The 20,301-nt window shown below is 41.2% G+C and overlaps 1 protein-coding gene across 3 annotated transcripts; it reads right to left on the bottom strand.

Annotated features, from left to right (window-relative positions):
• Nucleotides 1–7,392: 7,392 nt before the first annotated feature.
• On the bottom strand, nt 7,393–20,182 carry syn1 (synapsin I). Of its 3 annotated transcripts, none has more exons than XM_028034337.1 (14): nt 19,596–20,180; nt 18,945–19,404; nt 17,771–17,828; nt 16,636–16,727; nt 16,386–16,542; nt 16,200–16,289; nt 14,898–14,960; nt 14,657–14,799; nt 14,489–14,563; nt 14,301–14,403; nt 14,064–14,213; nt 13,570–13,639; nt 12,988–13,471; nt 7,393–11,532 (listed from the first exon to the last, which is right to left on the bottom strand). In XM_028034337.1, exons 2-14 carry the CDS (start codon nt 19,256–19,258, stop codon nt 11,397–11,399), a joined length of 1,935 nt encoding a protein of 644 aa, XP_027890138.1. In that variant the 5' UTR covers nt 19,259–19,404; nt 19,596–20,180; the 3' UTR covers nt 7,393–11,396. The 3 variants fall into 3 exon arrangements, with proteins under 3 accessions (XP_027890138.1, XP_027890141.1, XP_027890140.1); XM_028034340.1 differs by having other exon boundaries at nt 7,393–11,494; nt 19,596–20,178; XM_028034339.1 differs by having other exon boundaries at nt 11,397–11,532; nt 19,636–20,182.
• Nucleotides 20,183–20,301: the final 119 nt, after the last annotated feature.

Below are 20,301 nucleotides of genomic sequence, written 5' to 3'. Positions count from 1 at the left end.
TTTGGGTTTAAGGATTAACATCTATTGAACAGATGTCCCGTTTGCTTTATGTATGCTTTTTTTTTTTACTTTAACTGAATAACCAAATAGTAGACCCACTTTTGCTATTCCAATGTGTGTGTATCCAAACTTGCCTAGCCCATGGATACAGGTGCATGTTGGAAGTTGTGAGTTTAATCCAACAACCTGTTTCCTTTTTCTGGCAAATCTTGTCGTTTCTACACCCATCTCCCCCCGTTCAAAATGCTTCTGCTCCGAACTCCAATCTTACGTCAACCTTCTGCATTGTCTGAATTCATGATGGGTGCAGCTGGCTGCGAGCCTCAGCTCAAATCATGTGACTCCAGCAGAGAAACTGCTTACTAAGGCTCTCTCTCCCTGCAGATGGAAGCCACTCCAGACAAACTCTGCTGATCACGGCGGTGATTGTAATGACACTCGGTGACAGAGGTCTTTTTTTATCACTGGAAAAATGTGTCTCCCATGTTAAGACGATGACCAGTGTTGTTCTTCTTTTATGTGTGTGTTTGCATGTTTGGATACGGCAAGTCTTCCTGCCCACTGCACGCTGGTTACAAAACAACCCCCGGCTTACTTACCGAGAACCCATCTGTGACACACCACGTGTATGAGATATGATTCACAAAACATTGGATCTCACATTGTGCATGCAGCATCTCTATGCTAGCATGTGCAGCTTACCGGCTCCGGCATGGCAAACTGGCATCAGCGTGTGTCAGCTGTTGATTAGCAGTGTCTGTCAGCTGGCTGCCAGCAGGTGTCTTGGGCATCTCATAGAGAGCGTGGAGAGAAAATCAATGGCTCTCTGTTGATTAGAAACCTTACTGACGGGGATCAATCAGGCTTTCTACGCCTCAAAGCAGCAGCATTGAAGCAGAGCACTGTCTTGACTGCTCAAACAAGCTTTCATGCTTTTTTTTTTCAGTAAACACCCTTCAGTTCTCTGGCTGGCTCCCATTAAGTCTATGTTAGATTAAGCAACTCACTGTAGATTTACTTTCTGGTTTCTGAGTTCCCACTGGAGGGAATTACATAAGAGATGTGGGGATGGTCACGCAATCAGAAACCCAGGCATGTACAGTAGCTATTATGGACTGGAAAAATTACTCATAACTCTTGAATTTTAACACAATTTGAAACGTCACAATCACAAACATTTTTTAAAATTTCTTTTACATCTTTTGTTATTTTATATGATAAGTGGAACCTGTTTGTCCTGCATTCAGCTCTACACATCTTCCTTTCACGTCTGACTCTTCCTCTGTGAGAAAAAAGCACATCTCCAACATGATACGGCCACCATCATGTTTCACAGTGGAATAGATGTGTTCAAAGTGATTTGTTGGCATGTGTTAGTTTTCCAACACATAAAACTAATGGTTTACTTTTAGATATAAACCACAAATTCAATTTTAGCGTGATTTGACCAGAGCGCCTACTTCCACATGTTAGCTGGGTTATGACACCAAAGGCACAGTTATTAGATTTTTATTTGCACAATGTATATGCTTTTGTTTTTGCTTTCAGCTCACATTTATGTGTTCCCTTTTGTTGGCTTAAGACACAGAATCATAATAAAATATGCTACATTTGTGGCTGTAAAATGGTAAATGGTTTGTCAGTTCAAGCGGTGCGAAAACCTTTGCAAGAGACAAATGTGGGAGTATGTGAAGTCTGTGCTTTTATTTTAGACTTCAACAATGTGCCACAGCAAACAAGGAAAAGGCATTACATAGGGATAATAAGTTGTGACTTAGCCAGAGATGTTGCATATGGCCCCTGCACTGCTGAATATTTCAAACAGCCGAATATGAACGAATATTGTTGGTTTTCTGGGATCCACCAGCAAGACAGAGTCAGTGAGCTCACACTGAGAAGGAACAGACGTCCAGCAGAGGAGAATCTGAAGACTCACTGGGAGACGCACCCAGACTTCCACATAAATCCAGTCAAACCCTGATTAAATCTTTGACAAATTAAACCAGTGAATCCTCTGTCCACGTTCCTGGGCCCAGATTGTCATGGCTGTCCATGCAGGATGCACACCACTCAGAACTTTGATGAGGATTTAGAGGCTGCCATGTCAAGTATTTAGATGCTTTACAGCTCAGCAAGGGCTCTTCAGATTCCACATTGCCATAATTTTCAGTCCCACTGGATCAGACCAGATTAAGCGCAAATGACTGTTTTCACTGTGCTTTAGTCCCGTGCAGCAGTATTTATCTCCCTCGAACCTTCCCACGTTTTCTCACATTACAACTACAAAGTATTTTATTAGCCAGACTAACACAAGGTAGTGAATACCTGCGAAGGGGAAGGAACAAACGCATGGGTATCAATAGTTTATAGAAGTACCTCAGCTGAAGCCGCACGTCTTTTAGACTCCGCATTTGAATTTTTGTCACACGTGAAGAGAAAAATTACTCCCGGATCAATACAGCTGAAGCTCAATCAGTCAGCAATGATCAAGTCTTCACACAAATTGTCCATTTGATTTAAGTCAAGTTTATATGTATAACAAATTTCAGCAGCAAAGCAGTTCAAGGTAATTTACGTAACAAGAAAAACAATACATGTACCTTGTAAATTGAAGTCTTTGAATGGCCAAACGTCACCAAACCCTTATTCCATCTGGTGTGTTCTTTGGTCTTTGCGGTGCTGTTTGTTAGCTATTTTCTTTATGTGTTAGCTTCACAGAACAGCTGGATTAATATATCAAACTACAGACACAATTCCAACTACGAATTTGGTGACCTCTGACAACAACTTTGTTGCAATGGATTTTATTTAATGGTTTTAGGATAAAGAAAGCTGAACATATCCAAGTGCCACATTTTTTTTTTTAAAGATGTTTACATACCCATTTCCTTCCTCTTCAGGATCATGTGCACCTTGTGTTGATCTCTCAAATAATCTCTCCAAAAAAAAGTTGTAAAGTTATAAATTATGCAACGTTCAGAGGATGTGAATACTTCAGCAAGTCATAATTAGAATAACCAGAGGAGGAGCAGATTTCCCTTATGTATCTGAAACTTCATGGTCTAAAAATTCGCACATGACGAGATTTTATGACAATATTTTGGACAGAAACGAGAAAAGTATTAGACTTTGTTTGCTTGTGCTTAATTAGAACATTGTGACTGCACACGGAGAGCGAGGGAGAGGGAGAACATTTCAGTCCACTCAGAGAAACATTTATAAACAAATTCATGTGCCAGCCAAACCGGTTGGGAGCGGTATCCATGGCAACCCACACTGAGTAGGAGCAAAAGAGGCAGGGTTGATTTGAAAGGGAATAAAGTAAAGGACTGACGAGAGTTATCCGCATGCAGAGACCTTAAAATCTACGTCACATCGTGAGTGAGAGGCACCGAGGCGAAATGGCTCGGCAAGACGCAAAGAAAGTTCGGCGTCGTGTGGAACGTATACGCCGAGAGGAAACATTGCAGCCAGCATGTGCTCTACAGAGCAGATCGTCTCCAGCTGAGATTGACAGCTTGAAGTGCAAGAGTTGTGTGCATGGCAAATCAGATAAAAAAAAAAAAAAAACCTGCAGCGATGCGGCCTTACTCTCGGATCCTCCTACTCTCTGTGCATTTGGGTCAAAGTGGGGAATGCTGTAGTGCAGATATTATTCATAGCTTGCCTGAGCAAAACACAAACTCCTCTGTCCGGGTCTCTGGAGTCCCAGCAAAAAAAAAAAAAACATCCCATGGTGAGATTTAATTAAATCTTCATTGCACAGACTCTCTCTCTCTCTCATCCTTCATCATCTGCCATTTTGGCCGAGGAATCACTCAGTCATGTGTGTGCAGGTTTATTAAAGGGGGAAACACTTTGGAGTGAGGAGATGGGGCCTCTCAGCGGGCGCCCGCTAATTTCTGAGAGAGCTCCCGGCGATGTGAGTTGTTAGCGCTGCTGCATTGTCACCGTGATACTGTTATGTAACAGAATAGAAATAGAGCGCGGAAATGGTCCGTTTAGAGCAGCCTCAGCGTGCAGTTTTATGGGGGTTTTTTTGTTTCTGTTCTTCTAACACAGATTAAGGTCCGGGGAAGGGGTTTTGTAAAGCAGGGCTGTCATTAAGGTCCCCACTATTCAAGACCGGACAGACAACAAATCGTTTGTGCCTCGTCGAGGGAGAATCAATGAGCGCCTTCTAAATATGGATATCATTCACCGACCACCCCGCAGCAGCAGCACAATGCAAAAGCAGTACTGGCTTGCACTAACTGTGCCGAGCTGTAAGCCTCCTATGAAAGCTGTAACAGCCTCTTCGGGCTGCAGTTTTCAGAGTTGAATCGTGTACGTCTGCCTCTTTATCCCGTCCAAAAAAGAACAGCTGAGACTGTTTGTTATCTTCTGTGTTTGAATGGAGACACGTGACGAGGAGCTGGAAACACTTCTCTCTGCCTGGACAGCTAGGAGGTCCGTGCAGTTTGCACCAGTCGCCCGTCAAAATTGCGTGTGCATATCGGTTTGGACACCCGCTTCTATTTTTGAATTAATGCAATCTTAATACTATGTAGCTGAGCACCCTGGTTGCAGCCTTGCACATGCACGATGCACCTGCACTTGCAGCTTCCCTGGCTGTTTAAATGGGTCAGTTCTACAAATATCCTGGATCTGAGAAGAAGTCGTGACACCCCTCCACCCCCCACCCCGTCTCCACCCCCCCACCCACACACACACACACACACACACACACACCCCAACCCCTCCTCTGCTTTCTACTCTCTTGGCGGTAACAGAGCAAAACTACTGACGGCAATATCTATGAATCCTTTGTTTGTTACCAGCAAAGTCATGAAATCTGTATCAGCAGGATTACACACAAAATGCCGCCTGTTGTTATTTTTCTCATGAATGAATCTTTTCTAAGGTATGAAAAGCAGCCTTTGGTGTTCTGACAAGATATTAAAGTCATTATTTTGGTGCCGTCATAGAAAAATCACCCTCTCCCTCCCCGATCGGATGAGCATCCTTCCCACTTCCTGAACCTGGATTTTCCAGGAGGGAACAGTGCGGTCTCTCCGGGTGGAAAATGCAAGGCAGCAAAACGAAACACCAAAAAAAAAAAAAAAAAAAAAAAAAAAAAGCACTGACCTTTCATGAGTGAGCATATATATATTATTCTGTCTGCAAACTGTATTTTACACATTTCTTTTTGTCTGCAATGGAAGCTTGCAGTAGATGTAGAATCTGATCCATTCAGTGGTTGAAACTGCAGCTTTTGTAGCTGATGAGAATAAGTAAAACACTCTGCTTGGTTCATCTGTAGATGGTGTCAGCTATGTATGCAGAACAGGGCCCTAGAGATGAGTGTGTGTCTGGAATGGTGGGTCACATAGTACAATGTATTAGCCTTTATCAGCTGCAGCTGCTGTATTTAGAATTAAAGCCTTTAGGAAAGTCAGACTAAAATATACCATATGACATCATAAAGCAAGAAACAGGCCACGGTCCTACCAAAGACGACTTGATGATGAACAGTATTCAGTATGTTTGCGTTATTGCATACATCGACATATATAAATATATATGCATATATATTTATATACATATAAATATATATATTTATACAAGCTTATAAAACATAAGCTTGTATGACTACAATTTAAGTGTTAAAAGTAAATGAAAATAAATTATTAAATTTCAGAAAATATCTTTTTCAGAAAAGATCTTTTTCTATTGAAACCTCTCAAGCGTCACAAATACAACAATTTGTTTGTTTGTTACACTGATAAACTGTTCATAAATGTGACCGGAGTGCACATGATGCTATTGTGAATTTTTTTTAACTGAGAATGAGAAAATCAACATACTCTGACCAATTGTAATGTGTGAGTGGTTCTGTGCTGCCAGAGGCTGCAGGCGACAGACTGATGGTCTGCACCACCTTGTGGTCAGTGTGTAACTGTTACACTAACTAAACGGTGAAAATCTTTTCAGGTCTGTGGTTAGTTACAATTATTTCCAAAGATTTCAATTTAAGAAAAATTTTTTTTACTGGTGGTTATTTTTAACTAAATGCCTCAGAAAAGCATATTTGTAACATTTATAACAGTGCATTTCTCCTAAGCTAAAACTACAAATTTGTTCATGTGCAGAATCTGTTTAAAAAAAATAAATTGAAGTGAGATGCGTATCAAATTATAAACAGTTAATGCAAACAATTAAATAATGATTCCAACATATATCATTTCATCTTTAACTAAAACGACATCCTTTTAAATTGTCTGCTGTTTCTCTTGTATGTTATATTTAGACTTGTGTGATTCTCATTCACTGCTCTCATTTGGATCGTTGCTTGTCCGCAACCCATAATCTTCCTGCGGGAAACATGTACTAATAGAACATGTAGAATATTTCTGCTAAGTGGAACTGTCTGATATGACAACAAAGCAGCATCAAAATCAGAAATGTTATAGGAGGTTAGCCAAGCTGAAATAGCAGTGCCCACTCCAATTAATCTACAGGAGGCTTTTGAAAAGTGATAATATGGCACATTTTGTTGTTAAAGACTTGACATATTTCTTGTTGTCACTCTACAAGAGCTTTCTTGGAAGCATGCTCTCCTATCTGTATTATGTTTGGGTCACCTGAGCAACCCGGCTTCATTAACAGTTTTCACTACAGTCCTTATAGAGGACAATAATGGTTTTTAAACTGTTTGCTTTGAAGTCATAAAAGGAAGAAAAAAGTGATATCGCACCAGAATATCTTTCTTGTTCTTGAGAGATAAATTGTCCACCACAGGAAAACAGCAAATTTTTCCTCAACGTTTCTTTTTGAAAATGTTTTTTTTTCCTTTTATTTTACTTCTTCTGCTCATCCCCTCATTTATTTATGTTCTCTGTATTTGGCGCCTCCTGTGACTGAAGTTATAATAGTCCTCTCTAACACTTAAAAGTCTAGTGGTCCCAAAAATCAGGGCTGCATACAAACACGTCTAGCTATAGCTAAAGGTGGAAAAAAAGAAATGAAAAAGTGCACAGTATAAAAGTTTTGCAGTCGAGCAGACTGTGAGGTGTAAATTAGGATTTCTTCCCTTCAGTGAGCCGTAGTTGGTCCCAGCAGCCTGTACCTCGTCCCAAAGCACTGACCCAAATAACTCTCAACTGTCTTTTTTAGCTTAGTGTTTGTGGATCTCAATAAGATGTGGACTTCTGACTTACGATAGCAGAAGAAATTAATGTTTTTCTCTCTGTTTTACAGAGGGATATCATTGGTGGTGCACCACTTCCTAATTCAGTCTCCTGCGTAAATACTGTCCGCTTCTGGCTAAAAGAAAATCCAGCTCCTATCTGTTATTCTAAGCGATCCCTTCCAGGTCTTCGTAGTTCCACAAGAAGAAGCACAAATAAGAAGTTCGTATTTGGTCATAGACTTTATTGGACATGTCCATGTTTCAATAACATATTCATTTTCACATGATATAGCTACATTGCATATAACATCTATTTTATTTTTACACTTAACTCAATAATCCACCATAAATTATATGACACATCGTCTTGTCTGCGACGATGAGGAACCTCGGGCGTTTGCACTTTTTCACATTTAGGGCGTAAAGATTTGAACATGAGAGGCATCAACTGACTGCTTTAACCCATTCACAGGTTCATAATGATTTTATATTTTCACAATGATTATACAGTGCAATAGGTAAACAATAAAGTCATCTGTATGAAAACAAACAAAAATGTACATTACATTCACAGTCAGATATAGCCACAGTAAAGGATCCAAATTGGTGAAAACCCAAACCCAAAGAAAAGGAAACTTCATTGCATTGCTGCCTCTGCTCATTCAGTGCGCCTTGCATGTTTTATGTCTCAGAGTGGCAAAGAGGCCTCTGAGGGTAATATATTTTTTAAAACAACCATCCATGGAAAATGCGATGGCTTGCTTTTACACATTGCTGATTTTGCTGATAGACTTGCGATAAATCAGACAATAATACGCGCCGACAGTGAGTTGCGAAATTCTCAAATGATACCCTGAATCAATTAATGCATAACATTACAAGCCCCATTCTGTGGAACCTCAGATTTTACAAAGGCAATGCCAAAATAAGTAAAACGAGCCACTTGAATACCTTTAACGTAAAAACTGAACAATTCGCCAGCACACCTAACATCAATAAGCATGAACAGCAGCAAGGGGGAGAAGCTCAGAGCTCTTTACAGCACATCTATTCGGTCTGGACATTTGCACATTAATGCACTGTTGAGCACAAGGAGACACTGTGGCTACACGAACAGACCAATAAGCACAGGCAGCGTGAAGGAGACTCTGCAGAATCAATATTTTGTGATTACTGTCTACTTCTCTAAAAAAGAACAAAAAAAAAACAGGTTATTGCAGCTCTACATGAATATTCAAATGGATTGCACTCTTTTTGGAAGACATGTTTAGCGTCTGGTACAAGAGTTGATTTCCACTAGCAACTTGGATTTCTGCTGCGGTTAGAGAAGACTTCTGCAGAGATCTTTCATTACAATTGTTTTGCTGCTATCATTGTACACACAAATCTCACAATAACATTCCTTGGCTGAGTATAAGGGTGTGTCCCAGTGAAAAGAATAGGAAGCAGCGTTGGAAGTAGATGTTGAGATTCATAAAACAGACTCAGGCTTGGAGTGCAATGCAACCGCCCCTCCTAGAAAGTCAGGGCCATTGTAAAACCTGTTGACCGTTTTCTAACTCTCGGTGGGTGCTGCTCCCCTCTGCAGCTCAGCACCACCTCTGAGAGCGAGAATAAGTGAGCTGTTGCTCCATCAAGTGCCTCGTCAAATAAACCTGAAAATGCAAACTTCACACATTTGTGCATGACATTGTTTTCAAGTAAGATTTTTGCTGAATATTTGTGCAAAAGTATCTGAAACAACGTCACAGCAAAAAAAAAAAAGAAAGAAAAAAAAGGCATGCATGTCCCTCATCATCTGTAAACAGCCACATTATGCCTGAAAATGGAAGACCCTCAGCCACGCACGAGTGTCACAATCAAGTGGACATCCCTGAGACAGCTCCATTTAATCTGATGTTCTTGTCTGTCTAAGGCGTGCTTTCTTATGTTCTTTTTTTTATTTTCCTTCTTAAGGTGAAGAGCGTTTCATTCGTGTGCAGCAAAAATTAATGGAAGGAAAGCGAGAGTGACGACATACCCACGACACCTACGAAGCTACTTTACTGACTAATCCACTACATGTGACGACACAGTTACAAGCGCCGGAGTGAGATGCTGGAAACCGCAACAGTCGCCTCCTATTGACATGCAGCTACGACATCACCGTGAGCAGTCGAAACGGCTCGAACACATCTAGAGTGTCTGCTAACACTGTGGGGAGCTGTGGAAGTGGACTGTACAAAGATTGTTGAGGCAGGTGGTGGTGGGAATTTGCACCTTTCGAGTCAAATTGCGACGATATTGAGATAACAAATCTATTTTCATTTCTGCCATAGCCCTCAAGAGATCAAACTTTTTTTTTTATCAACAGCATTTTGCTACATGCTGATTATTGAGACTAAAATTCAGCTGCTGATATTAAAGCGGATAACAACTTTTGAGTGGGTTATAGGAATGTGTTTTGTCAGAGGCACAGGATCCCCAAGATGAGGGTCGGGACCCCACTGGAGTACACAAATCAGGATGTGTGAAATCTCAGTCTTCTTCCCAATCAAAGCAAATAGCAAAACGGATCATGTTTAGAGTGTACTCATGCTTTAAGAGTAGCATAACATAAAATAACAGAACAGCAAGAGATAAAATAACACATTTGTTGCTGATGCTATTTGTATTGTCAATATATCACTGTTTAAATGACTTTTTAGTAATGCTTATCATTAACAATATGCCAACTAAGCATGGGCTTCTTTAAGGTTTTCATGATATGATAACTTTGATGAAAATGCCATAGTTTCATATTAGCACCCTGTTAATGGAAAAAGTATACCAAGCTATGAAATGGTAATACCTATTATTTAAAGCAGGAAAAACAAAAATATATATTAAACTACTAAAAAAAAGAAGTAAAATATGGATTATTATAGTTGCAAAAGTGTGAGAAATATGTAAGCAGGAAGCAGCAACAGATGTAAAATTGAGAGCTTGGAGTGTGGTGCTACTTTATGCTTCAAATATCGGGAGAAAACTCAGGTCACTATCTGGCATTTCATCAAAAGTATTTTAGAGCACAGGAACAGGAAGATGAAAAATGTTTGTAATCTAGTAGCCGTAATTTGATATCTACCTTCATATATGAAGAAACTATTTTATCCCATCTACATTTTCTTTCCTGAATGAGAGCTTGTTTAATTTCATTAGGATTCGGTTGTTATTTGTTGTGGTATTTTTATACATTTTACTATTAGCTATTTTGATTTAGTATTTAGCTGAGATGACATTTTATACTTTTAGTGCTATCTCGATCTTTACTGTCTTGCTTTGAGTTAGTGTGTTTATGAACCAATGAAGCAATGGTTCATGGGAGTTTTATATTGTAACTTCCTAATTACCTGCAGCTGGCTGAACTATTTAGCTAACTCTAGCTTGTACAAGAAAAGGAAGAAGTGGAGATTATAGCTTCTACTGTGCTATTTTTTTTATTTCCGTCTCCTCCTCTACTCTAATGCTACACCATTATAGCTAGCCTCTTATCTTAGGAATAAAATGCAACACTCTTTGCCTTTGCATTAGTGAATTTGTTCTTAGTTAAAATTGCTACATCACTTAATCACCACAAGAAGATTTGCAACCCACTTCCTGTATTCAATTTTGTTGCCAAAGAAAATATTTTCTAACATCTCTTTTCAGGAAAATGGAGTGTATTTTTTTTTTTCACTTTTATTTTAGAATAACTTGCAATAATTGTCACCGGAACAGGATTTGACAGAGGAATAGGAAACATCTTTTACTATTTTCCTCATCCCAATAACGATTGTACAGTCCTTCAGATTTTTGACCACAAATACCACAACGGATTTACAGCACCAACAAATAAGAGGAAGCAGTATCGTGTTGCTTTGTTTCTGATTTTAGTTAATGGTTGTCACATGCACATATGTAGGCTTTTGTGAGGTTTGCTATGATGACCCGGTTAAGCTTTAAGCAAGGCGAGAAATGTCTGAAGCATCACATCATCTGACTCTATTCTACCTTTTTGTTCACTCTAATAGATATTAACTGTTTGGGCAGTGGGTGTCAAGTGGGTACACGTTCATATCACACTCATAAATTGGAGATTCTGTTGGTCCTTGCTCGTTTCTGGAGTGGGGTGGAGAAGAGAAGGGGTGTCTGTCCATCAGTTTGCCTGTCTGTTTTTTTCTCAGCTGGAGGAGAAGAAAGAGGGATGGGAGGATCTGATGCCAGCTCACTCTGAGAAGAGACTGGCAAAAGATTTGCGTAGATTGCGTATGGTTTCAGCCTTCACCTCGTCCTGGCTAAGGCTGGCTCGGGGCGCTGGGGTTTCTGGAATGTTGAAGGTATTGGTAAGAGACTGGGATTTGCTATAAAGAGAGGGAAATGGCAATAGAGGAGAAGGAAAGGCTATTAAAGTCATGCAGCAAACCAATGGAATGAAAAGACTGGAGCACAGCAAGGCAAAGACACAGAGATAAAGAGAGAGAGAGAGAGATACAGAGGAGGAAAGACTCAATAAAAGATGAAAAAGGGGTCATTCCTTCTCCGAGGTCATTCAGAATTACCTTATCATTTCAAGTCACCATTGACATGATATGAATAGTGAATGACGTTTTTTGGATGCACATTGGTGTGTGTTTTGTCTGGGATTGATCGTGAAAATATTTTGGCAAAATATAAATGAACAGAATCCAAATTAAAAAGGGGCATCAGAAAATTGTTGGCTAAAGAACGGAAAGAAACTCTTATGGTGTAGTTGTATCTGTCAGTAATGAATGTGTGTCAGCTTTTGCTTTTAGACCTTTTCGACAATCTGGTGTGGTTTCAGTGGTTATTTCGAAATGAGAAATATTCTGCATACATTTGTCACTAGCTATTTGTGACTTTTGCAATCTGTCTTTGTTGCAAAATCTACCTTTTTTATTTTGCATAAGATTCATTTCAGAAATTTTCAATAATTAAAACATCTTGTCCTGTGTCCGATAAAACACAGGAGGTCCAAGCTATGATACAAGTACCATCATGTTTAGTAATGTGAATGTGGTTTCTATTCTACATATTGTGTTTTTCTTAATACAAAAGGCACTACCAGTGTAATTTGAAACATAAAACGTTATCCATTAACCTGCCAGCTTGTTGGTATCGTCTTAGCCAACTTCCAGATGAATACCTCTGTCCTAGCATTAGCACATTTGGCCTTTAAAAGTAGCAGTGGGAAAGGTTCTCACTTCAGAGTGAATTCTGTAGGTTGACCACTACTGCAGAAGTTAGAAACTGTTCTTAGCTTCATTCTTTTCGACATAGGGTTGACATTTTTTCTTTTTTTTATGTCTATTTTCTCATGTGCTCAGATATGCAATTCAACAAATAAAGGATTAGACTTTTATAAGTACCCCCGTTGTGTAAACAGAAGTCTTTACCAACCGTTTATTAAGTTATTACCTGTAATTTGGTGTTTAAATGTGTCCCTGAGAAACCTGCTTCAGAACAAGGATTTTAATACTTGTGTCACCTGAAGTCCCGTTTGTTAAAAACTGCTTGTCGCTTTAACGTTTCACAACCTCACCAGACAATCTGACATGTTTCTGTTTTATAACACTAACTGCTGTAAGAATGACAAATGTAAGAATCGATACAGCATGCGCATTCAAGTGGATAGCCTCTGTATGAGCGGATTTTTTTTTTTTTCATGCATGCCTCAGTGCAGGCAAAAAAAGAGGTAAGAATAGACATTCTGTGGATGTCGGTTCTGAGGCTCGAAAAGTACAAATGAGATGGTACTGATCCAGTTCACTGTTCTGTTCTCGTGATCGGCTACTTACTTTAGTTGTGGAGAGCTGCCCATAGCCGGGCTGTCCTGACTGGGCTTCTGTGGGGGCTGGGGCTTTTGCTGCAGAGGGGGGCGTCCCCCGGGGCCACCCTGACCTTGGGCGGCGGGTCTCGGCTGCTGGGTGGTTGGAGGCCCGGGACGGGTTGGCTGGACCTTCTGTGATCCTCCCTGTGACTGTTGTCTAGGGAGTGGGGCCGGTTTCTGCTGCTGCTGCCCACCGGGAGGTTTCTGACCGGCAGAAGGTTTCTGCTGCTGGGAGACGGACTGCTGCCTCTGAGTTTGAGGGGAACCTCCCTGACTTCGCTGAGGAGCACCCTGACCTGGGGGTCGGGTTTGGGCTGAGGGGCCCTGGCTAGGCTTAGCCTGAGAAGCGGGCTCAGCGGGACCCGGGCTGGCAGCAGACTGCTGAGCTGGTGCAGGAGGCTGGCCTTGAGGCTGGGGCCGCTGCTGGGTCGGAGGACTTTGTTGGGGACCACCTGCAGGAGGTAAAATAGGGCACCACTCATATTCGTACACCGTGATATTACTTTGGTTTTGACTTTTTCAATAAATACAAAAGATCAGGATAAATTACCCTGAGGGGAGGGGCGCTGTTGAGCCTGTGGCACTCTTGGCTGTGAGTCAGGCTGAGGAGAAACTGCTTTCTGCAAAACAAACAGATGGCTCAGAAAATGTCGCATCTGTCACAATATGTACAAGTTATGCAGGTGGAAGCATCCTTATAAAAGATTAAAGTTAGAGATAATTAAAACAACACTAACTGCTGAACTGTTATTTATTAAGAATGAACAACATGTTCATATTACATGACCATTTTTATCGGTTTTCTACTTCAAATATACAGTAGATCGTCTTTATTTTCACATAAAGAGTAAAACACTATAAGAGGATGAACACTACTTTAGTCAAACACAGACCTTCACACCTTACATGAATCCTCCATTTCAAGAAAAAGCAAAGAAGAAACATATTGTGACAGGAGTTGCAATTACAAAGAAAGATGGAGAATAAAAGAGTGTTTTTTTTTTCTTTGCTACCGTAAGCATATTGTGCACTCAGTTTAAGCACCTGTGCTGGCTGTCCCGCTGCAGCGCGTACCGAGGAAGAACTGGGAGTGCGTGGAACAGTCTCTTGCATCTTAGAAACCACAAGTTCTGCAATCTGAACTCTATCCTCATCCTGCTGGTCCCCAATCAGTGGCATCGAACAGTCGTCAACCTAAAATGCAATATAATGTTTAAAATGTTAAGAAATGCTCTCGTAATAGTAGACAAACATCAACATGCTCGCACTGCGATAAAATACCTCGATAATGTAGTCTTTGCCATCTTTACCGTGTAGAGCCTCCACAGCACAGATGTCTAACCCGCCAAAGATGTCTGCGCATGAATCCACCCACAATTTGTACCTGCAACCATGTGTTCAATAGGAATTCTGTTATCCTGCGAAACATACTGTTTGGATTTTAGTACCATTCAATCACGTGTTCTTACTTGTCTGACATGGCCACTTGCTCCAACATAGAAGAGCCCGTGTTAGTTTTCCAGTTTCCAGAAATGGAGGTCCTCCTGGTAAAGAACGCAGTTTATGATGCACTTCCAGTGAGGTGAGTGAGAGTGAAATGTGACATTCGAAATCACAAACACAACGAACTAACTCACATGTAAGCCTTGTAGTTGTTACCAATCTTCTGGATGCGAACGTCGTACTTTGCGTCAATGAAAGGCTCGGAAGTGGCATAGGTCTTGGTCAGCGCCACAACACTGGCGATATCTTGAAAGTCATACTGTTTGTCCACTTTCACCTAGTTGGCAGGTGTGAAAACACACATTTGGTAGTACTCGTTAGTCCCATATGCGATGTGTTCTACATAATATAAAGGATTGATCATTCCATCCCTACCTTTCCCATTCCTGAGTGAGCATGGCCCATCTTTACGACAACAGGGTACATTGGGGCGCTGATCTGTAAAAAAGAAACCAACAAAAAAAACATTATATTATGAACTACCACACCATTTGATCCTAAATCCAGAACTCTGAAGGGATTTGAAGAGATTGGTTAAAAACAAAAAAGTATGATCCTGGTAATTGGGGCGGGGGTTATGTAAAATCAACTTTTTTGAGCTTTAGATTGTGTTATGATGTTATTCCTTCATCAAACCCAGACTATTGTGTTGACTTATTCATGCACCTTTAAGAAATCTTAAATCTCCCTTGGCAGCCATTCGTAGGTACCTTAACTCTCCCTCATATAACGCTCTGCCTATTTTCACAAAAAATCTTCCTTGGAGCTTCAGTTTCCAGTCAAGCTTCCACCCCACAAAAGCAACCCAATTCACACAGCTCCATCGTGATGCTCAGTTTGTCCTAAATACGCAAAAGAAAAACAATCCCGTTGCCATGACAGCACCACCATCAGCAGGTGATAGAAAGAAGAATTGATCCATGCTTTCATGTTGTTAGCCTCAAATTCCAACCCTACCATCTGAATATCACAGCTAAAATCAAGACTGGTTAGATCAGGCGACATTTTTACAATCTGGCATTGTCTAGCTTTCTTGAGCCTTTTAGTTTCCTGTTCTTGGCTGCTGTAGTCCTTCTGTTTCAAGGTTCGTCAAGATATGTTGATTTTCCACATATCTTGATTGTAATGAGCTACTCTTGCCTTTGTGTCATCTCAACCATTCTCGTCATTCTCTCCTAACTTGGGCCATCAGCAAGACATTTTCATCCACTCGACTCCCGCTCGCCGGACGTCCTCACTTTTTCAGATTGTTTTCTGTGAACGTGAGAGATGCTTGTGCATAATAACCCCAGCAGAGTATACCTTCATCACGAAAATTGCTGAAGAAAACCCCTGTGTTTGTAACATATAATTTCTAATGATTAAAACATCAATCATTTAATCCAACAGAGAGGGCACAGAGTCATTCTGATGACTTGAAAGCCAGCCCAGCTCTGTCAGCCTGAGACTGCAGGGGTGGAGATGATTGCTCTGCAGTGACATTCACTCAATGTTCCTGACACTGACTCGGCAACCCAAAAATCGGAAAACTCTGCTGCCGCAAGCAAGAACCCAAAGAGATATAAGCTCACAAAAAAAGTCAGACTGGCTTTAGCTGCTATGTGACATAAATCATGAATTACAGCTGGACATCGGACGCCTCAGGAAGTGGCGAAGAGGAGATTTCAAAGAACTCACCATTTCCTTGTGATTTGGATAGTAAACCTGCTCAATCAGTGGGAACTCCTCCGGTCCCAGCTGCTTGTGGAGTCTTGACATCTGAGCAAACTGAGGGAGAATTTAACCCTAAGAGGCCACTCTCATTGTCTATAAATCTGGAAGCTGCTCGCCGTGGGCCGAACAGAGTTTTTAAAGACTACTTACCACCCACGGTTTGTCACAGAAGTTATAGACAGAGTGCAGGGTGTTAACGCTTGGCAGGCCAGCATACTGCAGTCCGATCACCATGTTGCGATGGTCTCCGTTCCTGTCCATACTGAACGCATGCTGCCTGATCAGCACAAAGTCTGGCCTGAAGGATCTGGCACAGAGGACATGAGGGAAATATTGAACGGAATTTCAGAAGCTAAACTTTGCAGCAGAGTGATAACTCCAAACTGAAAACAGGACTTACTTAGTAACCTTATGCCCATTCCTGATGGCGTCAATGTTGACGTTATAGGTGCCGCTGGCATTGGCCACTAGGTTGATCTCTGAGAACTCTGCCTGGGAAGAACAACATCAAATTCAAACCCTTTTCAACCGTATAAAAACTGCATTAACTGTGAGGGTGCGTGAGCAAAAATAATAGTTAAACCATCAGCCAGGTAGACTAATAACAAACTATTAGTTACTGAAGAGATTGATTTACCCATCTGATATGCTGTGAGATTATTACTGAGTTCGTTTTGTCACATTACGCCCACAAATCTCTGTGATAGAACAACACAAAATAACATGTAATTTATGTTTTCCTCTGACTTAAAAGTCATTATTATTATTGATCTATCAGATCCAGTCCAAGTGAAATAAAACAAAGTGTGCAGCATAACGAAACGTCAAAAGTTCAGGGGTATAAATACTTTTGCAAGGCACTTTAAGTCAGAGCCGAGAGTTAAAGGGACCAAAATACACAAGGATAAAAGTGCCTGAGGCAGAGAAGATGATTTTTGAAACATCTGGGCGCATTCTTGCTCCTAGCATGCTATAAATAACCACCGCTTTAACACCGCAACCACAAACACCATTGGGCAACACGTCTCGGCTAAAACTATTAGCTAAATTACTCCTGGTCAGTCATCAGGTCACATTAACAGGTGCGGTACTTGCGTAATGTTTTGGACCATTCATAATGACTTCGTAGTATATTAATAAGTAAGAAAGCATTTCACTGAAAATTTATGCAGCTGTGAGTATCGGCTCTTACTCGATAGTGAAACGGACCCTGAGACATTTATTGTTCTGAGCTCTTTGTGAATATGGCAGCTCATTAATAATGCCACGGCTTGTTTTTTCTGCCAAGAAAAATAAACTGTACTCTAGGAGGCCTATTTCTGTTTTTACATAAGAAGATCGGAGGCAGTGTTGTCCATCAGCAAGTAAAACACTCTACAATCTCTTTAAAACAAAGCATGCAACATCGCTCTCACTGCAGACTCCATCAGGTAAACTGCTTGGACAATTTCTTTACCCTTGATCAAACTATTGTTTCGTTTTGTACATTCACTCTCCTGCTGAAATAAAACTTAACAGTTGGGTTTAAGACCTACCTGTTCTACTTTGATGTCAAATTCGCCGTGAATCTTTCTTCCTCTGAAAACCTTCACCCTGAATGTGAAACAAGGAGGTGAATCAATTTGTTTGGTATGTTTGGGAACAAAATGAGAAACAGTTCAAGCTTGTTTTTTGTTTTTTCTCTCCAGCCCAAGCAGGACATTTTGAAACTGGGAACACTCTCGTCTTTGACACATTCAGGCTGCTGACACTTCAAATTAAATCTGAAAGTGCAACTTAATTTTGTGCAACGCTGAGATTTGCATGTGATAGTGAGTCATTTTGTCTGCGTAGTTCTTGCTTTTTAAAAACTTTCAGTTCACATGGCCAAACTTTTACACATTTCATCGCAAACTTAATTGCATATTATTGGGATTTTATTTAAATAGTGCATACTTGTGACATGGAAGGAAAACAATACATGGTTTTTAGAAACTAGAAATGTAAAAAATATTGGCTATTTTTTTATTTTGTAACACGTTTCACTTTAATTGTCCAATCAAAAGATTCTGCAGCTCCTCCAGAGTTAGCATGGGCCTTTTGGCAAAGCTTCTGATTAATGTTAGGTTGCGTTTAGGTGGATGCTCATGTTTTTGCATTTTTGTCATTTTTTCCAAACGACAATTGGAAAAACGAATATTGTTTTATAAAACGTCCTTACAACTAAATCAGGCATGAAGTGGATTTTGTTTTTGTCTATGTGGTCTAAATAACAAACCTCTGAGAACAAAAGATTAAAAACAATGTATTGGTTTCATTCCATTTAATTTCACAATTATGCATAAACAGAATGCACTGAAGATTGTGGTTGTGATTTGACAAGAAACCTACAGGTTCAACGGTTGGGGTGTCAGTGCTTTTTCAGTGTAGTGTAACTTTCACACCAATAAACGACCGACTGTAACCTGGCTATGTTACATGATGCAGATGCAGGGTTTTCTTTCTCTCTTTCTTTCCTTTTTTTTGCATGCAAGGTTCATCTTTGCCATGTCACAAGCGCAGGAGCACCGTTCTTATCTAAGCATGAAGCAGTTCGGCAGCTTTACGTGGAGCGCCTCTCGGCATCACCTGAATCATATGACCTTCCAGATTTTGTGCCACTGCAGCCCACAGTGGACCTGGCACACATTCTGTGTCTAGACGGGCCCCTGATGCGCGCCGCTCTCTTACCAGTCGGTCTGCTGGTCGTCGATCACCAGGAGGATCTTGCCGTGACTAGAGACGCCAGCCCGATCCGCCGCCTCGGATAGGGTTGCTGCCGCAGCGGCGGTGGTCTGCTTGACGGCATTGGATATGGAGGAGAAGAAACCGGAGCCTCCGCCTGCAGGCTGCGGCTGAGCGGCGGGCTGGCGCCTCTCCGGCGGCCCGGGCGACACTGCGGGGCTTTGCTGCGGCGGGTCGGTGCGTTGGAGGTCGCCCATGTAGCCATTGGGCAGATTGGACATGAAATTACTATCCGAGAGACGTCGACGCAAGTAATTCATGGTGGAGGTTTGTTGAAATGACGTAGAGAGAAGTAGGTCCAAAAAAAAAAAAAAAATCCCACCTACTGACACAGAACTTGGTGTTCGGCAAGAAAAATATATGATTGGACTAGTTTCCCATGTGCATAAACGGGAATCACCGTCACCTAAAAGAGAATAAAGTCGGGTTTTATTAATTTGATGGTGATGATTAATGATTTCAGGTTTTTTTTTTAAATGAACATAGTAAGAAATCGTGACTGCAAAGAAAATCAGCCTGCAACTAGATTACAGCTGAAATATGCACAGGTTAAATCACTCGTTCCAATCAAATTAATTCCGTATAAACGAGGCTCACCCGCAATAAAATAAGCATCAAGGTATTTGCTGAAGCCTACTTGGGAATGTATCCAAAGTGATCCGCCCCAAGGATGGATGAGGCGATGGTTTCCTACTGGTCAGTCACAGGAAAAGCCTGCACGCAGGTAACCGTCATGTCCTCTGGGCGCAGAGCCAGGCCGTACATCCGACTTGAAACCGGAGAAATAAATACAAGCTAAAGTCTTCCCAGCATCCCCACCGCCCTGCTTCCCTTCAAGACCCAGTGTTTTCCGTCTGCCCTGCGTCACTCCCAGTCATCCTGAGGGAGAGGAGGCTGCGAGGCTGGACAGTTGTCAAGGTAACGCGAGGATGCAGGAGCTGATTTCCGGTGCTGTTCAGAAGGTAAAGCCAATGACATTCTCTTTGTCGAATTTCCTGCAATAGATGGCATCACAAAATGACAAGAATTTAATTCACCCGTGTCTACTTATTTACAGTAGTATGCTGATAGTTAAAATGAATACATTTCTCATCAGGCTAGATCTCCCTACTGATTTGTCCAGCATTAATTGTGAGGGAGAATATCGGACTTCCTGTGTTACGGCTGTGTTTAGGTGCATTTGACGCAGCAGTGTGATGGGTAATGAGGGTGGTGCTGATGAGAGCAGTGACAGGGTCGTGTGCCTCTGACACACATGAACCAGCTGCTGACTCCACGGGACAATCAGGTAGGTTATATGGGA

The sequence above is a fragment of the Xiphophorus couchianus genome, chromosome 12 (assembly GCF_001444195.1).
Source record: "Xiphophorus couchianus chromosome 12, X_couchianus-1.0, whole genome shotgun sequence".
In the NCBI taxonomy this organism is placed as follows: domain Eukaryota; kingdom Metazoa; phylum Chordata; class Actinopteri; order Cyprinodontiformes; family Poeciliidae; genus Xiphophorus; species Xiphophorus couchianus.
The sequence above is the reverse complement of the archived record's forward strand: the minus strand, read 5'-3'. Positions and strand labels throughout refer to the sequence as shown.